This window comes from Haemaphysalis longicornis, unplaced genomic scaffold (assembly GCF_048455015.1).
Source record: "Haemaphysalis longicornis isolate Haplotype H1 unplaced genomic scaffold, Haemaphysalis longicornis Haplotype H1 scaffold_10, whole genome shotgun sequence".
Lineage (NCBI taxonomy): Eukaryota > Metazoa > Arthropoda > Arachnida > Ixodida > Ixodidae > Haemaphysalis > Haemaphysalis longicornis.
The window spans coordinates 14,022,287-14,044,564 of record NW_027526204.1 but is presented as its reverse complement, the minus strand read 5'-3'; the positions used below and the strand labels follow the sequence as shown (position 1 = coordinate 14,044,564).

The window sequence follows — 22,278 nt, the reverse complement described above, 5'->3', positions numbered from 1 at the left end:
TTGCCACTGGTGCCACCAAGGTTTAATGAGCTGTAAAATTAGTTCCAAGCGATGCATCAAAAAACCGATTCTCTTATTGCACTCACCAGGGTTCATAGTGTTGGAGAATGTAAAGATTACAGTTTTATAACCAACACAGTTTTGTCTATTGTTCCTCCAGAAATGGTTACCTCTAATTATCTCGGGAACTAATTTACCAACTAAAAAAATAACCGCCATATTTGAAATCAGCAGAAAAAGAGCAGCAAGACTGACAAGTTCACAGAGTTTACTTAAAAAATAAAAGAAATAGTTTTAAGAGCCATGTCCCCCCTTGACACGACTGCAAGCGAGAGATGCAGGTGCAGTGTGTGAATTGGAAACCACGCATGACAGAAACTGAGACATGCATACTGCGATGGGGTGGCGCTTGCCCTACCAGCTGCGGTTTCCAGTCTGTTTTTGCAGACTGGAAACCGCAGTCTTTATGCAGCGGTCTAGGAATTCCGGTTCCAATTAAAGCGCTTTCATTTACATTGCCTTATTACAAAGCGAACTAACTGTGAGGCACTTGATTCGTTTAAGCAGCAGTTTTGTGTAACCAGTTTATGTTAACTAAAATCCTACCATATGTTGATGTTCAAGAAGTTTGAGTTTATCAGGCAGCCTCAGTGCAGTTCTGCTGGCCTGCTCGGCAGTGAGAGGAGTGAAAAGCTATGTCATTAGCTTTAGTACGACAACACTGTATGCATTCAACTTAAGGGCCCATGGGGGGAAAGGAAAGCTTCAAAAGGGTGGTCAGAAGGGACTGTCATGTACAAAAGTGAAGCCTATGGGGAGCAAAGACAAAAAGGTTGGCCCCCACAGTGCAGCAGTTTTGCTCTGTGAACTGTAAAGAGAGATTCATTAGAATGGCCACAATGGCAGGTCTGGGAAGAAACTCGCAAAGAGATAGCTTGTATGATATATATTGAATAAATCTTGCACAAAAAGCACATTTCTGTGTGTTTGAGCATTATAAACAGCCGTCGTTAACTTTCTAAACAAATGGGTGAGCAAATGGCTTTCACTAGCTGTTCTGACAGCCAACCAACTTCTGCAATCAAATGTAACCAGTCTGACTCTGCTTGGTATAGCTATTCAGCAAAGCCCCTCAACAGACATGAAGATGAGAGGCCGTAAGTTGCCCACGGCACAGCAGTCACGTTCCTTGCTAAACAATGGTCTTTGCACTTGGGCACTGCTGACCCCAGCAGCACGGGCAGTTCATGGATCAGTTTCTGGTGTTGCGCTTGGGTGACCAGGTGCCACCCATGAAGACGGGAAAACGTTCCAAGCTGCCCTGTTGCGAGACACTTAAATCCTGCCAGGTCTGCAAGGCCGCCACCTACATAGTGCCGCCAACAGTTGGAGATTCTGTCGCAGCTGCTGAATGCTCCATCGTGCAAGTGGCACACCAACCTGCCGCAGTGGCCAAGGCGATGTGCTGCCGAGCCCAGGGACGGGGGTTCGATTGTGGCCGTGGTGGCCGCCCTCAGATTGGGCGGAAACACCCGAGATTATTACGAAAGCCTCAACAATAGAGGAAAACGTTCTTTGGCACAAGAACAAGTCATCAAGATGTGCACCGACAGGCATCCCTCACAGTGTGATGCTATGACACCACCTTGTGAAGCAGCATCCCAGGTGAAAGTTTGGTGTCCACCGCACCAGCCACAGCAGGGTACGGGGGGAGAAGGAGTCACTGGTGGTGCAGCAAGACGTGCCGCCGCAGGTTGTCCTTGCGGGTGAAGCTTTTGGGGCAGTGGACACAGGCGTGGGGGCGCTCGCCCGTGTGGCTCCTGTGCACATGCCTGTTGAGGTGGTCCCGGCGCGAGAAAAACATGGCGCAGTAACGGCAGCGGAAGGGGTGCTCGGACGTGTGCGTCCCGATGTGCTGCTGCAGCTCCCCCTCGCTGGCAAAGCCCACGGGGCAGTAGCCGCACTGGAAGGGGACGGCCACCTGGGCGGGGGCGGAGAACAAGTGGCCAATGAAGAAGGAAACACAAGTCCACCCTGGGTGCGCAATTTCAGGCTGTGGGGTTTGATTGACTGATTGATCGGGAGTTAATAATTTGATTGATTAAGTAATTGGTCAATTGATTGATTAACCTACCTTTTTATTTATCTATAGATCAATTGATTGATTGATTGGTGATTATTAATTTAATTGGTTAATTAATCAATCGCTACTAAGCCTTGAAAAAACAACAACAATTAATCAATCGGTCGATTGATTGAGAAATTAAGCTTTTGATTGGTTGAATTATCTATATATCAATTGATTGACTGGTGGGTAACTAATTAATTGAAGGATTGGTTGAGTAATCGATCATTTGATTGATTGGTTGATTGATGTACAGATCATTCAATCAATTGTGGGGTTTAACGCACCGCAGCTACACCTAGGCTAAGGGGCGCACTGTAGCGCAGAGCTACGGATTGATTTCATCCACCTGGGGATCCTTAACGTGCACCAAAATCTCAACACATGGGAGCTTTCACTCTTCACCTCCATCCGAGAAGACGCCACTGCGTCTGGGACGGAACCCGCATCCTTGGGCACAGCCTTGGCCACTGCGCCACTCCAGCGGGTGTGTGCTCAATTTCTTGGGTTGCTGAAGAGGCGATGTACAATCTGGACACCCGTGTGACACGTTATAAAAAACACAAGACTGGTGCTTATTTTGCATCTCCTGGGTAACTTCCTCCAGAGAACTCTGACTCGTTTATTTTGAGCCTGCCATACACGAGTTGCTCAAGACAGGCGACGGCCCCAATTGAACCACCAATTTGTGGGTGCCCTGCAGTGCCTTCGAGTTCTTTACATTGCGGATAATTTTTCACATCTGTAACCTAGATTTTTACCAAATGAGTCGCAAAGTGCCTCAAAACAAACAAAAGAAACACTCACTCTGCTCAAGAATAAAACTGGTGCAATTCGCCTTTCACAGAACAGTGTAGGGTTTCAAGCAATATATCAGCTGGCAACAATTGTTACATTTTGTCAAGTGGCAAAGCTCACCCCAACAGTATAAAAGTGGGGGTAATAGTTGGCAAGTCGAAGTGAAATTTTTGAACTACTGGGGGAAGAGGGGGGAGGACGCTCATTTAAAGCACCAATCGCGTTGGTTGTCGTGAGGAAGACAAGGGTGGCTGCTAGGGCAAATCAATATGACACGATGGTTCTGGAAAGTGTGAAGACAACATGAAGTACTCTCCTCACAAAGATGATGATGATTATCCTTGGAGAGTGGCACATACACAAGCAGGGGATGGACCAAATATAAGTGGTAGGCCAAATATCTCATTTAACTACATTTAGCTACAGGGCCCTGTATAAAATAAAAAAAAAGGAAATTTATCACTTTCTGTGACCTGCTTTCTCTCGATTCCAGGTTTTCCACCATTGTCAGGAAGACGCAGTTTGTGATCAATATCATCAGTTAGGGACATTAAATCAGAGGCAATAAAAAATTGAGGGGGGATTGCACCTGTGCGCAAGACTTGAAGGGCGATGCTTAAAAGACTTGAATGGTGAATATTTGGAAGACTTGAATGGCTTTTCTTTTTTTTTTTTTTTTGCTATCGAGAACCGCTGGGTTTTGCTTCACGCATGTATGATTTTTTTTTCTTATGCTCTTGGCTTGTGTCATAAATTTGCCCTGAACTGTAATTGTTGTCTACATGTGTGCTGTACTAACTGCTTTCATTTATCAATGAAATATGTACGGTTACCCCCCCTTCCACTGTAATGCCAAACGCGCTGTGGGTACTGTAATAAATAAATAAAACTGATGTGGGTGAGCATTGCCGAACACATAGTTAAGTTTCAGTATCGTTGTTTATTTGCATAGTTGGGGTGCTAGTAATCACCGTCATATGCATCAAAGAGGGCGTCGTCTTCTTCGCGGTGAGTGGTGGATGCAAAGTCATCCCCAGCATTGTAGACTTCCACCATCTTTTCGTCATCGACTCGAGCCAGTGGTGGCGGGATCTGCAAGTCATCTCGGAAAGGAGTGGCGCACTTGTAGCCATGTCTCCAGTTATCCATAAAGGCTTCCAGAGAATGCGGCATCCGCAGTGACCTCTCCCAAGCAGGGCACCTTTTCACCTTTAGCGTTAGCGCTGAGTTTTTCTCTCTCTCTTTTTCTTTTTTTTTTTTTGCTAAAGTCGCTGCGCAAGCCGGGGATGCTCGGCAGTCGCCGCGGGGCACTTGCTCACCAGTGTTCACATTTTCTTGGTATTTTTTCCTGCGACACCGAACTTGCGCCCTGTACAACAGTGCCGCTGTTAAAAGGACAACAGCATGCGCACCTCTTGTTCAAGAGCCACCCCGAGCAGAGCCGAGTGCAGACGGGTCTCCCGCATTCCGGATCCAGCCGACACGGTGACGTCGAGGTCCGGTCGAAGCAGTTGGCCCAGGTGGCCTGCCAGGCCATCAAAGCCTGCGTGTGCCCAAGACGTACGTTCCTTGTAGGCAGAGGGGGAAAGGGGGAAACAAAAGAGTAAAACTGCTCCCTGCATGTTTTTAGCTAGAAGACATTTGTTTCACACTGCCTGCTTTCCATGCTTTCAAAGCAAACAAGAGTCGTCTGAATTTAGCTTGTGCACATGCATGCAATAATAGAGAGTTTTAGCAGTCCGTCCGTTCCGTTGCTTGCATTGTTACCGGGTTGACCGGGACCTGTCTGCACCTGCGCGCGCGGAAGGGCGAGGAGGCGCGTACATGGCGAAGGCAGGCCGGCGGAACTAATCCCCCCACCGCGACGAATGTGCAAGTGCCCAGACGGATCCCGGTCAACACGCTAGCTACGTACGCGACGGAACGGACGGACTGCTAAAACTCTCTATTCTGTCTCGGTGCACGCTTGTGAAGATGGCAGCTAATGGGTGAGGCTGTAATGCAGTCACACGTTGATTCAGGCTGGCACAAGTAGCTTACATCCACATCATTTTTAGTTCATCTCGGATGTTTTTTTTTTTACTCCAAGTACATACGGCACTCTTATGCAGGACATTCTGCAGTGGACCATACAAGTCAAAATAAGTCAAGAATGTAGCAGCAGCAGCAGGTGGAAAAACTAGAAGCACTTGGCAAAAAAAAAACAGCAAACCATTAGACACAATGCACGTCGACAATGCGCAGACTTAAGCGCACTAACTGCAAAAATGAACAAATTAACTGCACACTATGGATGTGGCACGGCGGGGGCAACAAGAATGAGGTTCAATATTTTGGCATACAAAGATGCTATGGGTGTGTGATCATTAGAAGCTTTCAAATATTGAAGAGAACACAATGCAATCTATTTACAAGTTTCAAATATTTACGGTATTTTGAAGCTTGGAAATGCAAAGGGACAGGACGGATGCCAGTCTGCTCGGGAACGCACATTGAAACACCGACCACAAGAGAAAAAATTACACAATGACGTTTTGCTGCGGCCCCCGAATGGCCTTGCTGACACTAAAAGCTGACAAAGCAATTCAAGAGTTTAAATGGGCTGCAGCACGTGACCTAAATGCCTTGCATAGGCAGGGGCCGCTTGTCGTCTGTGCGATCGCGCATGCTTTATCAGTTTATCCATAGCCGGCTTATCGTACCGACGGCGGTGGTCGAGTGTTAAAACACTCGTCTCGCAAACGGAAGGTACCAGGTTCGAATCCTGGGTTCCTTAATGGGTACAAGTCCCCCTGCACTGCCTCGGCGGTTGATTGTAGGGTTTAACGCGCCGACGCAACGCAGGCGATGAGGCGCACCGTAGTGGAGGGCTCCAGATTAATTTTGAGCACCTGGGGATCTTTATCGTGCGGCGAAATCTCGTACACACGGGCGTTTTTGCTTTTCGCCTCCATCAGAAAAGCAGGCCTCGGCGGGGGATGAAGGGCTTGGAATGCTCTACCACCACTGCGGCAGACGTGGGAAGCTCCTGATCCCCGACTCCTGCTCCGGCTGCTGCTCCTGCTCCCCGACTCGAGGCCGCTGCTCCCTGCGGCCTCCGATCCTGGTCCCTGGCTTGAGGCCGCTCACCCGCCAGCACTGAGCCTCTCGAGCCTGGGCGCAGCTCTGACGCCCTTCCACGGCTGAGCAGCTAGGCGTTATCTGGCATCGGAGCTTCCTCTCCGCCCACCTCCGGACCAACTTCACCCCTGTGTCACCCAGCGAAAAACCGACAGCCGCAGTGACATAGCTTGCGCTGTGTGATGTGTGTGCATGTTTGTGTGTGTGTTAAAAAGAACATCTGCTCCGGCATCCCCCCCCGGCCCTGGGTGGCAATTCAGCCCTTCTGTCTAGCCGTCCAGGCCACCCAGGGCAATTCGTTTCCGCAAATAAAGATTATTATATTTTTTTCTCTTGTGGTCGGCGTCTTTGTTATTTTTTTCAAAAGGACAATGTCTTCCAATAAATGGCATACCACAGTTGAACGCTAGAAATGTGCCGCTAAAATCTCATGAAAAATATATATTCTTTACAACGACTTTAAATTAGCTGCGCACCCAATACATCGCACTTTAAGCGCCAGTGATCAAGCACTGCAAACTGGCTTTCTTGCAAGACACCGGTGATATGCGGTGTGGTCTCTACCTCACAATATGCACCACCCTAGCATTGCATAAGGCATGCACTCATGCACATTGCGAGGAGCCACCGCGGGTTCGAGCTATTTGAGAACGCTCACGGAACTGAGACGCCGTCGCGCCAGCTCAACACCGCCTCTGTTGGGCAGGTGGAGTAGAGGGCGACAAAGGAATAAGCCCAGTGTAGTACGTCAGAAGGCGTTTATTCGCGCCAACCCCTTCAGTTACAGTTCAACATCCCCGTGGGTGGAAAGGGACGATGGGCGATCTGGCGCCACGCGCAAGTGTGCGCGTCCTCGGCGCGCTGAACCGGTGGGCTCAGCAATAAGGGCAAAATCTGGGGTGCTGGCCGATGGGCTCGCAATAGAAAGACACTGTCCTTCCGTTCCCAGGCGCGTACCGCACGGCGCGATCGTCGAGTGTCAGGTACGGCTAATATGTGAGTGAACGGACTGAGGATCAACCGAAGGCACGGGCCGGCAGCCGGAAGGGCTAGCGGCTTAGAGCCGGCGCAAAAGAGCTGCGACCGGGCGGTGAGAAAATAGTTACGCACCTTCGGCTGTCCTCCTGAGCGTCTCTCCGAACGGACCCCCGCGCAGGGCGCGCGTTCGCGTCCTGGCGAGGGTGGTGTTCGGGCATCGTTCAAACGGGCCAATGAGGTGAGGTTAGCTCCAACACCAGGGCGGAGCCCCCGCTGCGTGACAGTGTTTTATCGCCGCAACGGTTGCAGGAGTTTTAGAAGACGGCTCGGCTCTACACAGCGGCACCGAGACGAGCCAGCAACTCGAAGGAGACGAAGGAGAAAGGGGGAAAAGAGCCGCGCTCGGGCGCCAGGATCCCCACACTCCCCTCTCCTTAAATGCCCTCGCCGGTCTGAGAAGAGTTGACCGGCCATCGCCCAGGCATGCAAAAGACGGCACAGTAGAAATACATGCATGCCCAGAGCAGTCTCAGCCCCCAGCCCATCAAAGACTCTACAGACTACACGAACTAAACTATTCCCCTCCAGCACGAATGATAAATACAAAAAAAACTATGCGCCACACTGAAAATATCGATTACAAAATGGCTCGTAAAACATGCAGAAACAAAAAATAAAAACATCAGAATACAGTGAATATAAAGCAATGTACAATGAAACCGACACTGAAATATACATGACACAGTAATCGGCCAGGCATACACACAGAAAAATAAAGCTAATAAAATATACAAGGATTACAATGAATGCGACACTATAACAATAATAATAATAATAATAATAATAATAATAATAATAATAATAATAATAATAATAATAATAATAATAATATATGCATGCGGGACCACACTACGCTACATATGATTACATAAAAAAAAAGAACACGCGCTACCTCTAGAAATGAATTACGGCAAGTCAGAAGACCCAGGATGCTACAAAATACGCTAAGCTACTACGAAAATACTGGTATCTACAAAAATGCGGGAGGCGCAGTCTCGCGGGGCTTGCGCAATGTTCAGCGGCTGGGCGCGCAAAAGTTTTTCGGCGAAACGCCCGTTGTGATCACGGAGGGGAGATAAAGGTACCAGCTTCGGAACGGGCTCACCGTTGCGCCGAGACAGCAGCCCCCGTTAGCAAACACAGGGGTGAGCAGGTGAGCGTGAACCCCCGTCCGGACGGGCAGGTGACCGTTCCCACCTTCTGAGGCCAGGAGCGGACGCGGCCTGACCAGTACGCCGGCAGATATGATGACCACGGTGGCGCTGCTCAGGTAAGGACCTCGCGTGGCACTTGATGGGTGCCCCGCCAAGGAGCGACGAGCAGCGCTGGTGGTCGCTGCCGCCCCGCGTGAGCGGCGCAGCAGCCTGACGATAGCCGTGGCGGCGATGACGCATGATGGGGCCCCAAAGACAACACCACATTGTCCGTATCTGGAGAGGGCCCTTCTTCCGCAGCTCACAACTGGCCACCAGTCCCGCTCTCGTCGGTGCAGGGCCGCCCGGCTACGTTCGCCTGCCGCAGGCGGTGCACAGGGGGTACATGTCGTTGACCTCCCCGAGTCAGTGCAGCTGTCCAGGGCCGGATGAAGTTCGAGAATCGCAGAGTTCAAAAATCGGGCGCCTGCGGACTTTCCACCAAATGCACCGTGGGCTGGCCGAAGCCGGAAGATGCACACGCCAAACGCACTAACGAACGCCCCCACAACACGCACTCGTCACAGTGTTCGTGCCACTGGAGCCAAGTTTCGTCGCCACCGCGCTCTGCGCTCCCCTCGCAGCGTCCACCAGGCCAGGGTTTTCCAGGAAGAGCCCCGCTCCCGTTGACACTGAATATACGCCCCCCCCCCCCCCCCCCCCCCCCCCCCATGTCTGGCCCGTTCTCCCAACTTCGCACAGTTCGCGCAACGGCCTCCGATGCGCGCCGCTCGCATGAACACCAGGGCCGTGGACGGCCGGAATCCGACACCTTCAAAACAAGCCCATAACTCTCGACCCTGGCTGCGCACGAAAGCCAATGACAGTCTTCGAAGGGCACTCCCGCGACCGACCTAGCCGCCGCTTTTCGGCATTCGCTCTTTCTTCAAGACTGCGCCCGAGTAAAAAAACAGAAGAGAAGTAAACTAGCCCTGCTCACTGCTAAACTGGATAAAAAAAAGAAAAGAAACGTACACAGCACTTCGTCCCGCATGCGCAGACTAAGGGGGTTCCTGTACCAAATAAAACAAGGTTAAAGCACTGGAAAAAAAAAAACACTACATCGTGCACCGACAACACACACACACATAAAAAAGAAAACAACCCTAACGCCTTCAACGAGGCTAACACACGAACCGTACCGAACCCAGAAACTAAGCCAACAAAATGGGTTCATGCTACATCACGCGGTACAACGCTCAAAATACTAAGCGGAACACTTCCTCACCCTGTGCATTAAACTAGTGCTCTAAAAAAAATAACAAAACAAATTAGGACGAGATACATTATGTGCAGTCATCAACGCCCAAATGGGGACACACTAATACAGACAGTGCCACGTAACATGCACACTCTTACAAACCGAATAAAAAGAGAAAACATGCGCTTACAGCTTTGCTGGAGGGGAGAGACAACTGACCACACAGATTGGGCTGGGGCGGCCGGGGCGGCCGCGCTGACTGAGACTGAGAGAAGCGAAGTCAGCACGGGGGCGAAAGCGCCTGCCGTTTAGTGTGCTATGATCACTGAAGTGACCTCTTCCTGAGATTGTACCGATGAGCCGGCCGAGAGCAGCCTGGATCAGCGGGGATGCCTCGTCGTCGCCGCGCAGAACCGGTGGGCTCTTGCACCAAACCGTCAGTCCGAGAAACGTAGGCTTTCAAATCGGCGACATGGGCACAGCTGGTTTTCCCCGAAGGGGGCTGTTTCAGCACGTACGAGAGCCGAGACAACACTTTCTCGACTACGTACGGGCCAAGCCACTTAGGCGCTAGGGCAGCCGAAAAGCCCTTACTGGCGTCGCTAAGAGCGTGGTTGCGCTTCAGGACAAGATCGCCTACCTGGAATTCCAGGTGCCGGTGTTTGCGATCATATTGAGCCTTTTGCTGGGCTCTGGCTGTCGCCAAACTTTTCCTCGCTGACTTGACAGCATGACTTAGTCGCTCCTGAAGCTTCGACGCGTAGGCGGAAATGTCCGCAGGCGTCCTCTCTCCTTCGAGTTGGCTGCTAACGACGTTCGTCAACGGGCACGCCAGCTCCCTGCAGCGCCTGCATCACTTGCGCCGAATTCGGCGAGCGTAGACAGCACGGGCTCTGGTTGCGCGCAATTAGGCAGGAGCCCCACTCCGGATGGTGGCGGGGGAGCGAAACTCGTGGCTGCACAGCGGGGGTGCCCGGGTGCCCGCAAGGAGCCGGGACAGACCACTGTGCGGGGCCGTTCGCGTCCGCAACCAACGGGCAAAAATCCCTCACAGTAGAAGCCTCCGGTTCAGGCTGCCCTGCGTAAGCTCCGTAAGGAGCAATAAACGAGCCTAAGGGCATCTTGCTATCTCTACCCACAGGGGCCGGCGAAAGCAGAAATCTCGCGTACACCGCTCCGGGTGGCGGCTGTGGCCTTTCTCCCGGAATACGGATACTGCCACTCCAGGTGTGGCGTGGTCGCGCCTCCGCACTCCCCCGTGGGTCTGCGTTAACGAGGGGTGCACGCACACTCGCGTACGGAGGGGCAGTCGCCTCGTCCCCGTAGCAGCTACCGCTAGCGGATAAGCAATAAGACTGATTCCGGTTGCGTACTCAGCTTAATTAGCGGCCAAAGGCTAATGAGCCAATGGCCCCACGTTGGGCGCCAGTTTGTGGTCTCTACCTCGCAATATGCACCACCCTAGCATTGCATAAGGCATGCACTCATGCACATTGCGAGGAGCCACCGCGGGTTCGAGCTATTTGAGAACGCTCACGGAACTGAGACGCCGTCGCGCCAGCTCAACACCGCCTCTGTTGGGCAGGTGGAGTAGAGGGCGACAAAGGAATAAGCCCAGTGTAGTACGTCAGAAGGCGTTTATTCGCGCCAACCCCTTCAGTTACAGTTCAACATCCCCGTGGGTGGAAAGGGACGATGGGCGATCTGGCGCCACGCGCAAGTGTGCGCGTCCTCGGCGCGCTGAACCGGTGGGCTCAGCAATAAGGGCAAAATCTGGGGTGCTGGCCGATGGGCTCGCAATAGAAAGACACTGTCCTTCCGTTCCCAGGCGCGTACCGCACGGCGCGATCGTCGAGTGTCAGGTACGGCTAATATGTGAGTGAACGGACTGAGGATCAACCGAAGGCACGGGCCGGCAGCCGGAAGGGCTAGCGGCTTAGAGCCGGCGCAAAAGAGCTGCGACCGGGCGGTGAGAAAATAGTTACGCACCTTCGGCTGTCCTCCTGAGCGTCTCTCCGAACGGACCCCCGCGCAGGGCGCGCGTTCGCGTCCTGGCGAGGGTGGTGTTCGGGCATCGTTCAAACGGGCCAATGAGGTGAGGTTAGCTCCAACACCAGGGCGGAGCCCCCGCTGCGTGACAGTGTTTTATCGCCGCAACGGTTGCAGGAGTTTTAGAAGACGGCTCGGCTCTACACAGCGGCGCCGAGACGAGCCAGCAACTCGAAGGAGACGAAGGAGAAAGGGGGAAAAGAGCCGCGCTCGGGCGCCAGGATCCCCACAGCGGCTAAAGGGCTGGTTGGAGGGGCTCGAAGAGTGCCTCTTATCTGCGTGGCATGGGGCCAACTGCACCCTGGACTGCGTTTCTATATTTGCTTCCTGATAGCACTGTCCCAATCAGGCTGCCCGGTCTCAAAACCCTCTAGACAAGGAATCCCAGCTGCGTACTGAGATAATCCTCGAGTCCTCAGTTTTCTTATCAAAGGATGCCAAAAAGTTGGTCTGGTGTTTAAAACCTGTAACATTCCTTTTTTTTTTTTTAATACAATTCATTGGAAACATGATGAACATGTCTAGCTTAACTCTCCTAGATACCCAAGATAAAGCTTTCTCGACAAGAATGCTTTGGAACCGGGCCCTCAAACTAGTTTGCCAAGTCTGCGAATCATGCTTCAACTCTTTTTTTACATTTATATTAAGCATAAAATTCTCTTCGCCGAACTATCATATTTAATATTCTTGTGCGTACATGCGGGTGTTTTGGGTGGGAGTGTTTTTTTAAAGGTCATGCCTTGGTAGTGCTGGGAGACGGGCCCACAAGCAAATGAGAAACCAAAAAGGTTTTGATTGATTGATTGATTGATTGTAGGGTTTAACGCGCCGACGCAACGCAGGTGATGAGGCACGCCGCAGTGGAGGGCTCTGGATTAATTTTGACCACCTGGGGATCTTTAACATGCACCGAAATCTCATACACAAGGGTGTTTTTGCTTTTCGCCTCCATCAGAAAAGCCGCCGCCGAAGCCGGGAATCGAACCCGCGTCCTCGTGCTCAGCAAAACCAACAAGGTGCTGCAGCTAGTGCAGAAGATGCTGTCTTAAGCTAGAGGGAAAAGTTACTCTGGGAAAATTAACAATGTTACTCAGTAAATGGTTCAATAGGGCACAGCACCTTCAAGAAAACGAACTGAATTTGCACGCATTTAAAAACTGAATTTGTATGCATTTATCCTTCAGTTGTATCATTGCAATTTTGAAGCCTAATTAATATGATGCGATACATATGTCAATTTTCCAATACACGTACTGGTTTTTGCCAATAATAGATTGATGTCTCATTACACCAATCCAATGTATTTACACCAGTCTGCAAGGCTTCACAGCCTCAATTGTTGATAGATTTGAGAATAAGACGATTCTAGAGACAAAACAGGCGGCATGGCGTGCAGTGTGCTACAAGGCATCGATATTGCTCTGCATGTGAACATCACAGACTGGTCACGAAAGAAGATTCTACAATTCAATGGACATTAGCTGTACACAAAGTTTTGTTTAATTCACAAAGTTTTGTTTAATTCAATCGGCTCATGAGAAAAGCTTTGCCAAAGAAAGTAGGATATAGGTAATCAACATGAAAGTTCCAGGATAAATCTTTTTCCAAGATATTGAAACTCTGAAAGGATAGGGAATTAGCAGCTATGAGTGTGAAATATTTTGGGGACTTGTTTTTGTTTGTGCAGCTTACCATCCTACATTTCAGAGAGTTAAAAGTCATTAGAAGCGAGACAGTGGGATAAAGTTTTGTTAATGAAATACTACAGCTGATGCGAGTCATATCTTGAGATTTGTGGTATGACAATAAGTACAGAAGTCATAAAAATGAAGTCTAGCACAACTCAACATTTCTTGGGTAATGCGATTAATAAACATCACAGACAAAGAGGGCCAAGAGCCTCGTGGACTCCCGGCAATGGCGGAGACATAGAGCAAGGTGGCACTATCAATGATGACACACTGTTTACGATCCAAAGGATATGGTTCAGGCCAGGACAGCAGCCTCGGGGGAAGCAATAGGGAAGCCTGCAAGAGAGAGACAACAGTCAACAGCCCGCTCGTCATTCACACCAGTTGCACATAAGAGAGGCGCTGTGTTTAGTGCAACCAACAACTCTATGGGACAAATCACATTACCAATTACATCTGTAGTGAGGTTACACCGACACTGTAGGTGCAAAACACCCCATTCAGTAGAAACGCAAGAGATATCCGTTACTCGTGTGCCAAACCAAATTTGCTCCATTCGCACCATTGATGTGGACGCAAAATTCTGTTCCCAAATAGGTGGTGCAAGTCCAGCACTTCCCGTGTCCACCATCCACTGGTTTGCTTGGAACATTCCTTCTATTCTTTCGAGCAGCTGCTCAAAGACTGCCGCTGCTTCGCCCCAGTATCCTGGGGGTAGAATCGTGCGTTTTGGTGCGAACAGCCTGGGTGCAAGCCCCAGCAGTGCTAAACTTTTAACAAGGCCAGTGCTTTCTTTAATCCAGAATGTTCTCCTAGTTAAATTCTACACGTGCTTTTCGTAAATAAGAGAGGTTCGGTACCTCTTTGGTCAGTTAGGGGTGGTGTGCCACATACCGCCACATAAAATTAACACTTTGAAGAAGAAGACAGGGACGCCGACCACCAGTCAGTTGAGTTTAAAGGAAATTAACATTTCGGCACCAAGGTGTGGGAGCCGAAATGTTAATTTCCTTTAAACTGAACTGACTTGTGGTCGGTGTCCTTGTCTTCTTCAAAATGCATGCCGACCGGACGGGCTTCCGTCACATCCTTCGGTTCAATGTAATTAACACTTCCCATCACGCCGCATGTGGCGGACTTGCACATATCTGGGAGTGGAATACGTATCACAAAGCAGGCTGTGTGGTGAATCTGTGTTCCCTTCTGACAAGCTGAGAGGGCTGGAGACAATCCACTCCTCACTTCGTTGTCCACCCCATATCAGCCCGTCATTTCACACAGCCAGTGGCGATTCTTCGCAGCCTTCCAAATGGGGCCTGTGATGCCACAAACGTGGTGGCCCTTGACGTGACCACAAACACAAGACGGTATTTCCAATAGGCCTCACAAAGCCGTGTTCCTGAAACAAACCCAGCACTTTATTCCACCACTATTGATGTGAAAAAGATTAGTCTGCATTCAAATTGCACACGATGAAGGATCCAGTACAGCAACATCTATAATATGACCTGCCAACACCTGACCTGCCACAAGCCCGCGACATCACTGAAAAAACTCGCTCGGAAGTACAGCACGCTATATGCATAGCAATCATTCTCTTCCTCCATTGCTGAAGCACAGGTAGTAATTGCTGTCTCTTGTGTCAGATTGTGTCTCTTGTAACGGTCTCTTGTGGACAGATTAGACCACTTTGCAAACTCAGCATGTACTTCATCTTGGAGGAGTTCAAGTACTCCTCCAAGATGGCGGTGACAGATCTCATTCCATTCACCGGGACACGCAACACCAAGTACATACCACAAAGAGAACTTTTTGTCCCTTCCAGAACACACGAAAACAATTGAGACTGATTCTACGAGCTACTTGTCTGCTATTGTCTCTGAAGTCTCCATTAACCCCTTCAGGGATCATTAAACAAAAGCATTATGTTCCGAAATTGCCATTTTTTTTATTGTGTGAAATGCTTCAGTAACATGTCCAAAACAGAAAAACATTTGCAAAAACATTTTGTGGCACATAATAATGTTTTATGGTCATTCCTTTCTCCACCACGCAGTACCCTATACCATGGGCATTTGAGGTGTATTCTGAAATTATTTCAGAGTCACTGTCCTTAAAAATGACATCGTTGTCTTTTTCACTTGAAGAACCAAACACAACACTGACATCCTCATCATTTATGCTCCCATCATCTGAGGGAAAAAGATATAGAACGCCGAACGGATGGGGCCGCAGTTGTTTTATAACACACTAGAAACACAAGGCACACATTCTGCCATCTAGTGTGCAAACTCTTATTGAATAAAAGTGCCAATGATGGAATCTGTGCTGCCATCTATGTTTTAAATACGAAGGCACCATTTAGCGAGCTGGGCTCGTCAAAAGCTTCGTGGAGCCTTGAGAAGACCAATGACGACCACAGGTCGTCATAAGCAAAAAAGTGGCGATTGGTCGTGACGAGCACGGGTCGTTTTAAGCCCCCAAAGGGTTAAGGAATGAGCCACTGTTTGAGCCCAGCCTTCGCCATTCCAAAATGATGAAGATTAGGCTCAACGCAAAAACACGCCAGCCAGACAAGCACAAAGAACACAAGGATACACCTGTATCCTTGCACAGACAAAGATGTTTCAGGAACAATTGTCAAAGCAGATGATGACAAACAATTGTGCAAGTTTGGGCATTTCTCTGTTTTGGACATTTCCGTGCCATCATAACAGGAGAACGGTAACCCTATGTGGTCTGGCTACGCTGTTTGAATACACAAAGCCAGCGTGGTGTGGAGTAGACGGCCCACGTACATGAGCTTCCTGCTAGTGAGTGTTGTTTGACAATTCTAAGTGAGTCAAGGGCATCTCTTCCGCATTAATTTTTAGTTTTAAAAGGCGGCAATGGCAGGTTGTGGGATCCTCCAATTACGATTGACGTAAAGATACTCTGCAGCATACAAAACTGAATTAAAAAGTTTCGCAGGCTATCGTGCACCACCTCCTTTTCCAAAAGAGGGTTCCGACAGCATGGGACGCTTCTGCGCCACCCCAACAAATTTATCATTGAATTCCATGTGCCCCGCTTTGAATGAGACCATTCCAAGTGCTTGCAAAGTGAGCGACTGGTGTAAACGGTGTTGGTTTGGCGTGGATGCAGAGAAGCAGAGAACAAGAAGTTGGGGCGAGTGGATAGACATGATTTGCTTGCTTCGGTTCGCTGCTTGTTTGCCACTTCCAGTACCATCACTGCCGGGCGAATTTTGCTGGCCTAGCTAAACAGGTGGCGGATAACATTTTCTCCACCACGGCGTGTCATACATTCGCTCCACATATTCAGCCTTCATACAGACCAGCTGCAAGGACAGCATGACAGCACACAGGCCCTAGTCATTCCAAGTGCCACCATAGACTTCTCATCAACAGACGGAAGTGCAGCCCTGGCACAAGCCAGACAGCAAAAATTGAACCGAGCAAGGAGAAATATCAACTGATGCCTCTATGCCAAGCAGAAAGACAACAGGCTGTGGAAAGAGTTGTTCACGAATGTCTACAGGCTGCAAAGGCTCTTCAGTTGTTCCTGTGCCGACCCTCAAGCAACAGCCGGAGGCCCACACCAACGTTTGCAGTGTGACCAAGTCTGAAGGCTTCTGAAGCCAAAAAGGGAAGCACAGTTGGCGGGCAACAGCCTAAAGCCCAATACATCCATGGACTCCACAGTTTCACCCATGGCTTGTTTTATACGGTCGTTTAATGAAGTGTGATGCTTAAAGGGGCCATAAAGACAAAATGCAAGCTTGTTTTATCCGAAAGATTTGGTGCTTTACAGTGCCCCCACCGCTTGTCTGGCAGAAAGAAATGTTTTAGTCACTGAGAAAGTAAACATTTCAAACCAAAATTTTAATTCTCCTGCTGCATCTTGCGTTTCGCGACATCAGCATTGATGCATTCAGGGAAGGTACCCAAAACGACTTAGTGTGTTCACATATATGGCTGCCGCAAACGGCTAATACGTGTTGCAACAAGGTGTTGGGCCATGTGCCACGAGGCAAACTTGTCGGTTTGGGTATGTGTCGTGAGGCTGCAGTGAAAGGAAGAAGCAGTGTCTTGGCCTAAAAGGAAGATGGCGATGGTCGGATTCGGACTGGGCCAGCGCGTGTCGCCAGTTTTGCCTCGGCCAGCAGTCAACCAGTTTACTGTGTACATAACGCAACATTTGCATTTACCCTGCTCTCTCGTAAAGGTATCTTTTGTTGTCTTATTTACCATCAGCCTTCCTAGATGGCGCAATGACACCGATTAAGTACCGCTGTGTGCACTCGCCTTGCTTTTGGCTGCATTTGTACTTGGCTTATTTTTGTTACAGCTTATAGCGATCGTGTCGTGAAACATTGACTATGCTCGACAAACAGGGTCACGTAAGTGGCAATGTCACTTACGTTAGTTGGCCAGTTGGCCAGACAAGCAAAGTGCACCCGACGGCTGTGCAGCTTCAGCTGGTGCTTCTATGTTTACATGTTCGTAACTCCCTTTGTTTACCCCACCGATCTTACAGCTAAATAAAAGAAATGCAGTAAACTTAAGTGCACATAGCTCGTCCTGCAAGCTTACAATCCTGCTTAGTATCTTTTCCTGCCTCACCCAATCCCAGTGAGATAATACGCCCTAGGTTCAGCGCTTGAAAAGTAGTTAGGGCGTCCCATGCCTATTCTCTGTTCTCCTCATTATACCGCTCGTTTTAGTGAAGTTTGTGTTAAAATTGGTGTCAGTGCCATTCAAACAATGCAATCTCTTCAACGAACCAAGTTTACATTACGTCTTCATGGCCCCTTTAATAGGTATGCGAATATGACAACACGGATTAAGGCTGGTGTGAGGGTGAAAGCCGACGAGTGAGAGTGATAACCGAGCCCCGTGTAACGCTAAACGCAAGGTGGCGTGTCCGACAGAAGACGCAACCTTCTCGCTAGGTCATTCCAACCTCGTCAAGTCATTGGCAGGCCGCGTTATTTAGCCATTTTTTTTTTTGCCTGCACCACCAGACAGAGCGGCCACGTCATGCATTATTTCGCGACGTCTTTTCTTACAAGCACACACTGGTAGCATCGAACTAGCGCAGCAGCTCGTGACAGTCCACGCCCACGTTCACCAGCCGCAGGAAGCACCCAGAAGGACTTGATTCACCGCGCACACACAACACGCACAGGTCGCCGCCCAGCTATCCACTCCCACGATGGGTTCACCTATGGTTTACTTCGCACGCACACATTCATCTACAGAACACCTTCACCACGTAGTAAGTTTCACATCCACACGACACCAAGCCACACAAAAGTTGGTTTCAACTCCGGGGACAGAGTTTATGAAGCTCGTTCGGCTCGCGACACCGCAACCGACTTCACAAACCGATTTCATCACAGCTATTCGCTGATGACTCCTCACAAATGCCGACTGCACGAAGCACGAAAGAATTTCTTCAACCGTGAAAGGTTAGGTTGAGGTAGCATCTATGAAGGAACGTTTTCAATGCACGCACGTTCACACACATCGCAGACGACGTCAGGGCCAGCCCCGTGGGCGCGGCCATCTTGACGCGTAATATCGCTCGCAATGCAGCGCAGCCAAGAAAACGAGCACAAGGTAGCGGTGCGGCGAAGTTTCGCTGGTTTCGCCGCTCCACTCGTTTGACTGCGTAATCGGGCCTCTGATTTGTGATCCGCGTGTGAAGCTGTGTGTATCTATGAAGACACCTTGCTCCGTGGATACGTGGTTACTTGCGTTACTTCAACCGTCAGCTGAAGAGAAGATTCTTGTGTGTCCCGTAGCGTCGGCGTAGGCTGAAATCGGAGCATGTGCGGTTTGTAGAGTCTGTTGCGGTGAGCCGGGTTTCCGGAGCTGAAACCCGCTTGCTTGTAGCCCGGTGTCAAGTGGATGTGAATCCTACAGCATGGTGAAAGACGTGCTGTGTGTGAATGTGTGCGTGCGACGGAAACCAGTGGTGAAAACCGCGCGGGAATGTGGCCGCCACCAAGCTTGGCGTCGCGATCTTTCATTTGTCTGTCGTGTGTGGTGCCTCGGCGCCTCCTGTGGCCGGTGAACGTGAGCATGTGCGTGGTGTACGGGCTGTGTTTGTTCGTGCAGAAAGCGCCACGAAACGGTGCGTGGCGTAGGTGCACGTGTACGCCAGTGGCTTGGCGGTTGGAACGTGCAAACATAAAGGCTGGCGGCGTCTTCTGTAGACTCGCCAGCCGGCATTTACCTTTTTACCGCCGTGACTCATTGCCTTTGATGCCCGCACCAGTGTTAAACCGTGCTTTCTTTAGTTCACATGCCAGTAAGCACCGCACCCCACGATCTAGGCTCCCGCTCCACTAACTACCGTCGTTTGCTTCGTTCGAACCGTCGTTCGAACTGGCAGAGGGGCTGGGATTGCAGTCAAAAAGTTGCCGTCTCAAAACTACACTTTTTCTCCTCGGAGCGGCGCCATTAAAGAGACGCTAACATTATCTTAAAAATAGCTTCCATCACTCGGCGAACCTTTTTCCAGTAGCCATCTGCGCATGCGCGGGCTGCTGGTCTCCACAGCAGTCGCCTCGGGCAATATTGACACGAGGCATTGAAGGCGACGAACAAACTATGTGGTTATGGGGGGATTTGCCACGAGTTCCCGAACAAAAAGCGGACGAGGTGTGATGGTTGTGCATTCCTCGGTCTGTGCTAGCGGCGCCCAGCCTCAATGTGAATACCGCAAATACTTTTTTCTATGGCACCCTCGCCTCGTAACATCTTGTGGTGGAGGGTGCAGTCTTCATCCCCATACCGGTTCCCCAGCCTCACCCTGTCTCGTCTCCAGAAGGAATCGCCTCGAAGCTCTCGGATCGTGTCGGCCACCCCAGCCCCGGTGAGCCGTGGATGCGACCATTCCCCAGCCAATGACCCGCCGAGGCCAGACGGGACGTGAGACCAAAACGACGACGCCGTTCCCCTGCCCTGTTTTTCCAGCATGTCTCCAGAGGCTTCGCACGTTCCTTCACTGCGTCGACGGGCACAGCTGTTCCGGGGCCAACGGTTATCAAGCTCACCATCATCCGTGCCAGCAAGGACTTTAGTGTACATTCCCATCTCATCTCATCAACGTTGCACCCGTCCAAGTGCTGTCACCTCGACCGCGACGGTCGCCTTTGACGACGGGGAAATGTTACGGGAGGCAGAAGAAGGACACTGGCACATATAGCTCCAGGGGATCCCCGCTGACAACGATGAAGCAGTTGATAGTACATAGTTCATCCATGTAAATACATCGCTGCTCCATTGCCCAATATCCGTCTCATCTTTACCTTGTCGCCACGTAGCAATATAAACAAAAGGACACACCCTCGGCTTGCTGTTCGGAGACCGGCTATTCTTTCTAGCGCTGCATGTCTTTACTTCATCTTTTTTGGCAGCTCGGGGTGAGTTGGTACGACCACACAAAAAGGCTTACAGAGGGGCAAGACGGTTGAGGCTGAGCACATGGCTACCAATGTGGGAATAACAGAGATGAAAAAAGAAGAGGCTTTTTGACCGTTGCAGATTAGTCGCAGGAATAGGCACCAGCTACCGTGGCACTCATGTGAAAGTGCGGGTGACGGGTGGGTGCAGAGGGGACTCAACGACGAGAATGTTTTGTGCACGAGTTTTCCAACAGCCAGACTTGGGGGGCGTGCCTGTTGCCATTCTTTGTTCACCGTGGCATCCACAAAGAAAACCGGTACTGGGAAAAGGTCCGTTCATGCACACTGTTACTCGTGTAAAGGCAGTTGCCCATTCCGATCTTGTATGGTAAACACCATGCAGCCTGCAGAGTTCATGCGCCTGTTTGCTGGCCACATCACAGATGAGTGTTGGCTGCCAGCCACATCAAACTCTGTCCTTAAAGGGGCCATGAAGACAAAACGCAAGTTTAGTTCATCTGGAAGATTGGCTCGTTAGACTGACTCTGACACCACTTGAGATGCAAACTTCACTTGAATAAACTATACAGGTTAGACTAAAACATAGAATAGCCGTGCAACACTCTAGCTACTTTTGTGCACTGAACTCGTGGCGTATTATGGGCAGCTCATTGCGCTTGGCTAAGGCCGTCAAAATCCAACACAAATAAAGCGAGGATTATAAGCTTGCGGAACGACCAATTTGTGCTAAAATTTAGTGCACATTCTTTTTATAGCAGCAGCAAAGGTGGCAAGAACAATTGAAACGAACGGACACGTAAACATAGAAGCACCAGTGCGCACTGCTCACACTACGCTTGTCATGCTTGTCTCACACATCAGTTGGCATAAGTGACATTGTTTTACGTGACCCTGTTTGTCTTGCGTACCCAACACTTCACGAAACGATTACCATGAACCATAACAAAAATAATCCGAGTACAAATTTGTTCATTAGCAACGCGAGGGTGGACAGCGGTCCTGAGCAATGTCATAGCATCATCTGAGAGGATGAACGGTAAACGAGGCAACAAAACGTGTTTGGCTGTTTGCTGCAGTGACCATATTGACAATCGTATCCGGTACTTTCCCTGGACATGTCATTGCTGAAGCCACGAAACACTATTTAGCGGGGGAATTAAAATTTTGGCTCAAATTGTTTTATTTCTCGGTGAATAAGGCATCGTTTGCTGCCGGACAAGCGCTAGGGCCACTATAAAACACCAAAGCTTTTCAATAAAACAAACGTGAATTTCGTCGTCTTGGCTCCCTTAACAGCACGAAACTGTCTTGTTGCATAGAATGCCTAGTTACAGTGGCTGGGCCCCTGTCAGTTCAAACGAGTTTAGTGGGAAGTTTACATCCATTCTAAGCATGCTATACCTTTGATGTTGTGATTATAACATATTGCTAGTTTGCTCATGCACATTTTATCTAAAAAGCAGAAAGTCCGTATAGATACCATACTTTTAGATATAGGCACCGTTGTTCTTAAGAGTAGACCATATTCTCTCTTATTCATGGCTCAATCGTTGTGCAAGCTGCTTGTCTGAGTAGACAGGACGTGAGGTAAACTACTCTCAAGTTAGCCTGCTTTGCAGTCACCA

General features: G+C 49.8%; 2 protein-coding genes across 3 annotated transcripts in view; one reads left to right on the top strand and one right to left on the bottom strand.

The window, feature by feature from the left end:
- Positions 1-511: 511 nt before the first annotated feature.
- Positions 512-18,845, bottom strand: LOC144158222 (uncharacterized). Of its 2 annotated transcripts, XM_077688929.1 has the most exons (4): positions 18,287-18,845; positions 13,487-13,551; positions 4,336-4,466; positions 512-1,981 (listed from the first exon to the last, which is right to left on the bottom strand). In XM_077688929.1, exons 3-4 carry the CDS (start codon positions 4,387-4,389, stop codon positions 1,721-1,723), a joined length of 315 nt encoding a protein of 104 aa, XP_077545055.1. In that variant the 5' UTR covers positions 4,390-4,466; positions 13,487-13,551; positions 18,287-18,845; the 3' UTR covers positions 512-1,720. The 2 variants fall into 2 exon arrangements, with proteins under 2 accessions (XP_077545055.1, XP_077545056.1); XM_077688930.1 differs by lacking the exons at positions 13,487-13,551; positions 18,287-18,845 and adding an exon at positions 7,154-8,919.
- LOC144158109 (uncharacterized) overlaps positions 14,919-22,278 on the top strand; it is a 19,814-nt gene continuing 12,454 nt past the window's right edge. Inside the window, exons 1-3 of the mRNA XM_077688762.1 lie at positions 14,919-15,004; positions 19,341-19,356; positions 20,005-20,156. Of these exons, the coding sequence (XP_077544888.1) occupies positions 14,919-15,004; positions 19,341-19,356; positions 20,005-20,156 (254 nt within the window). The remainder of the gene's footprint in view (positions 15,005-19,340; positions 19,357-20,004; positions 20,157-22,278) is intronic.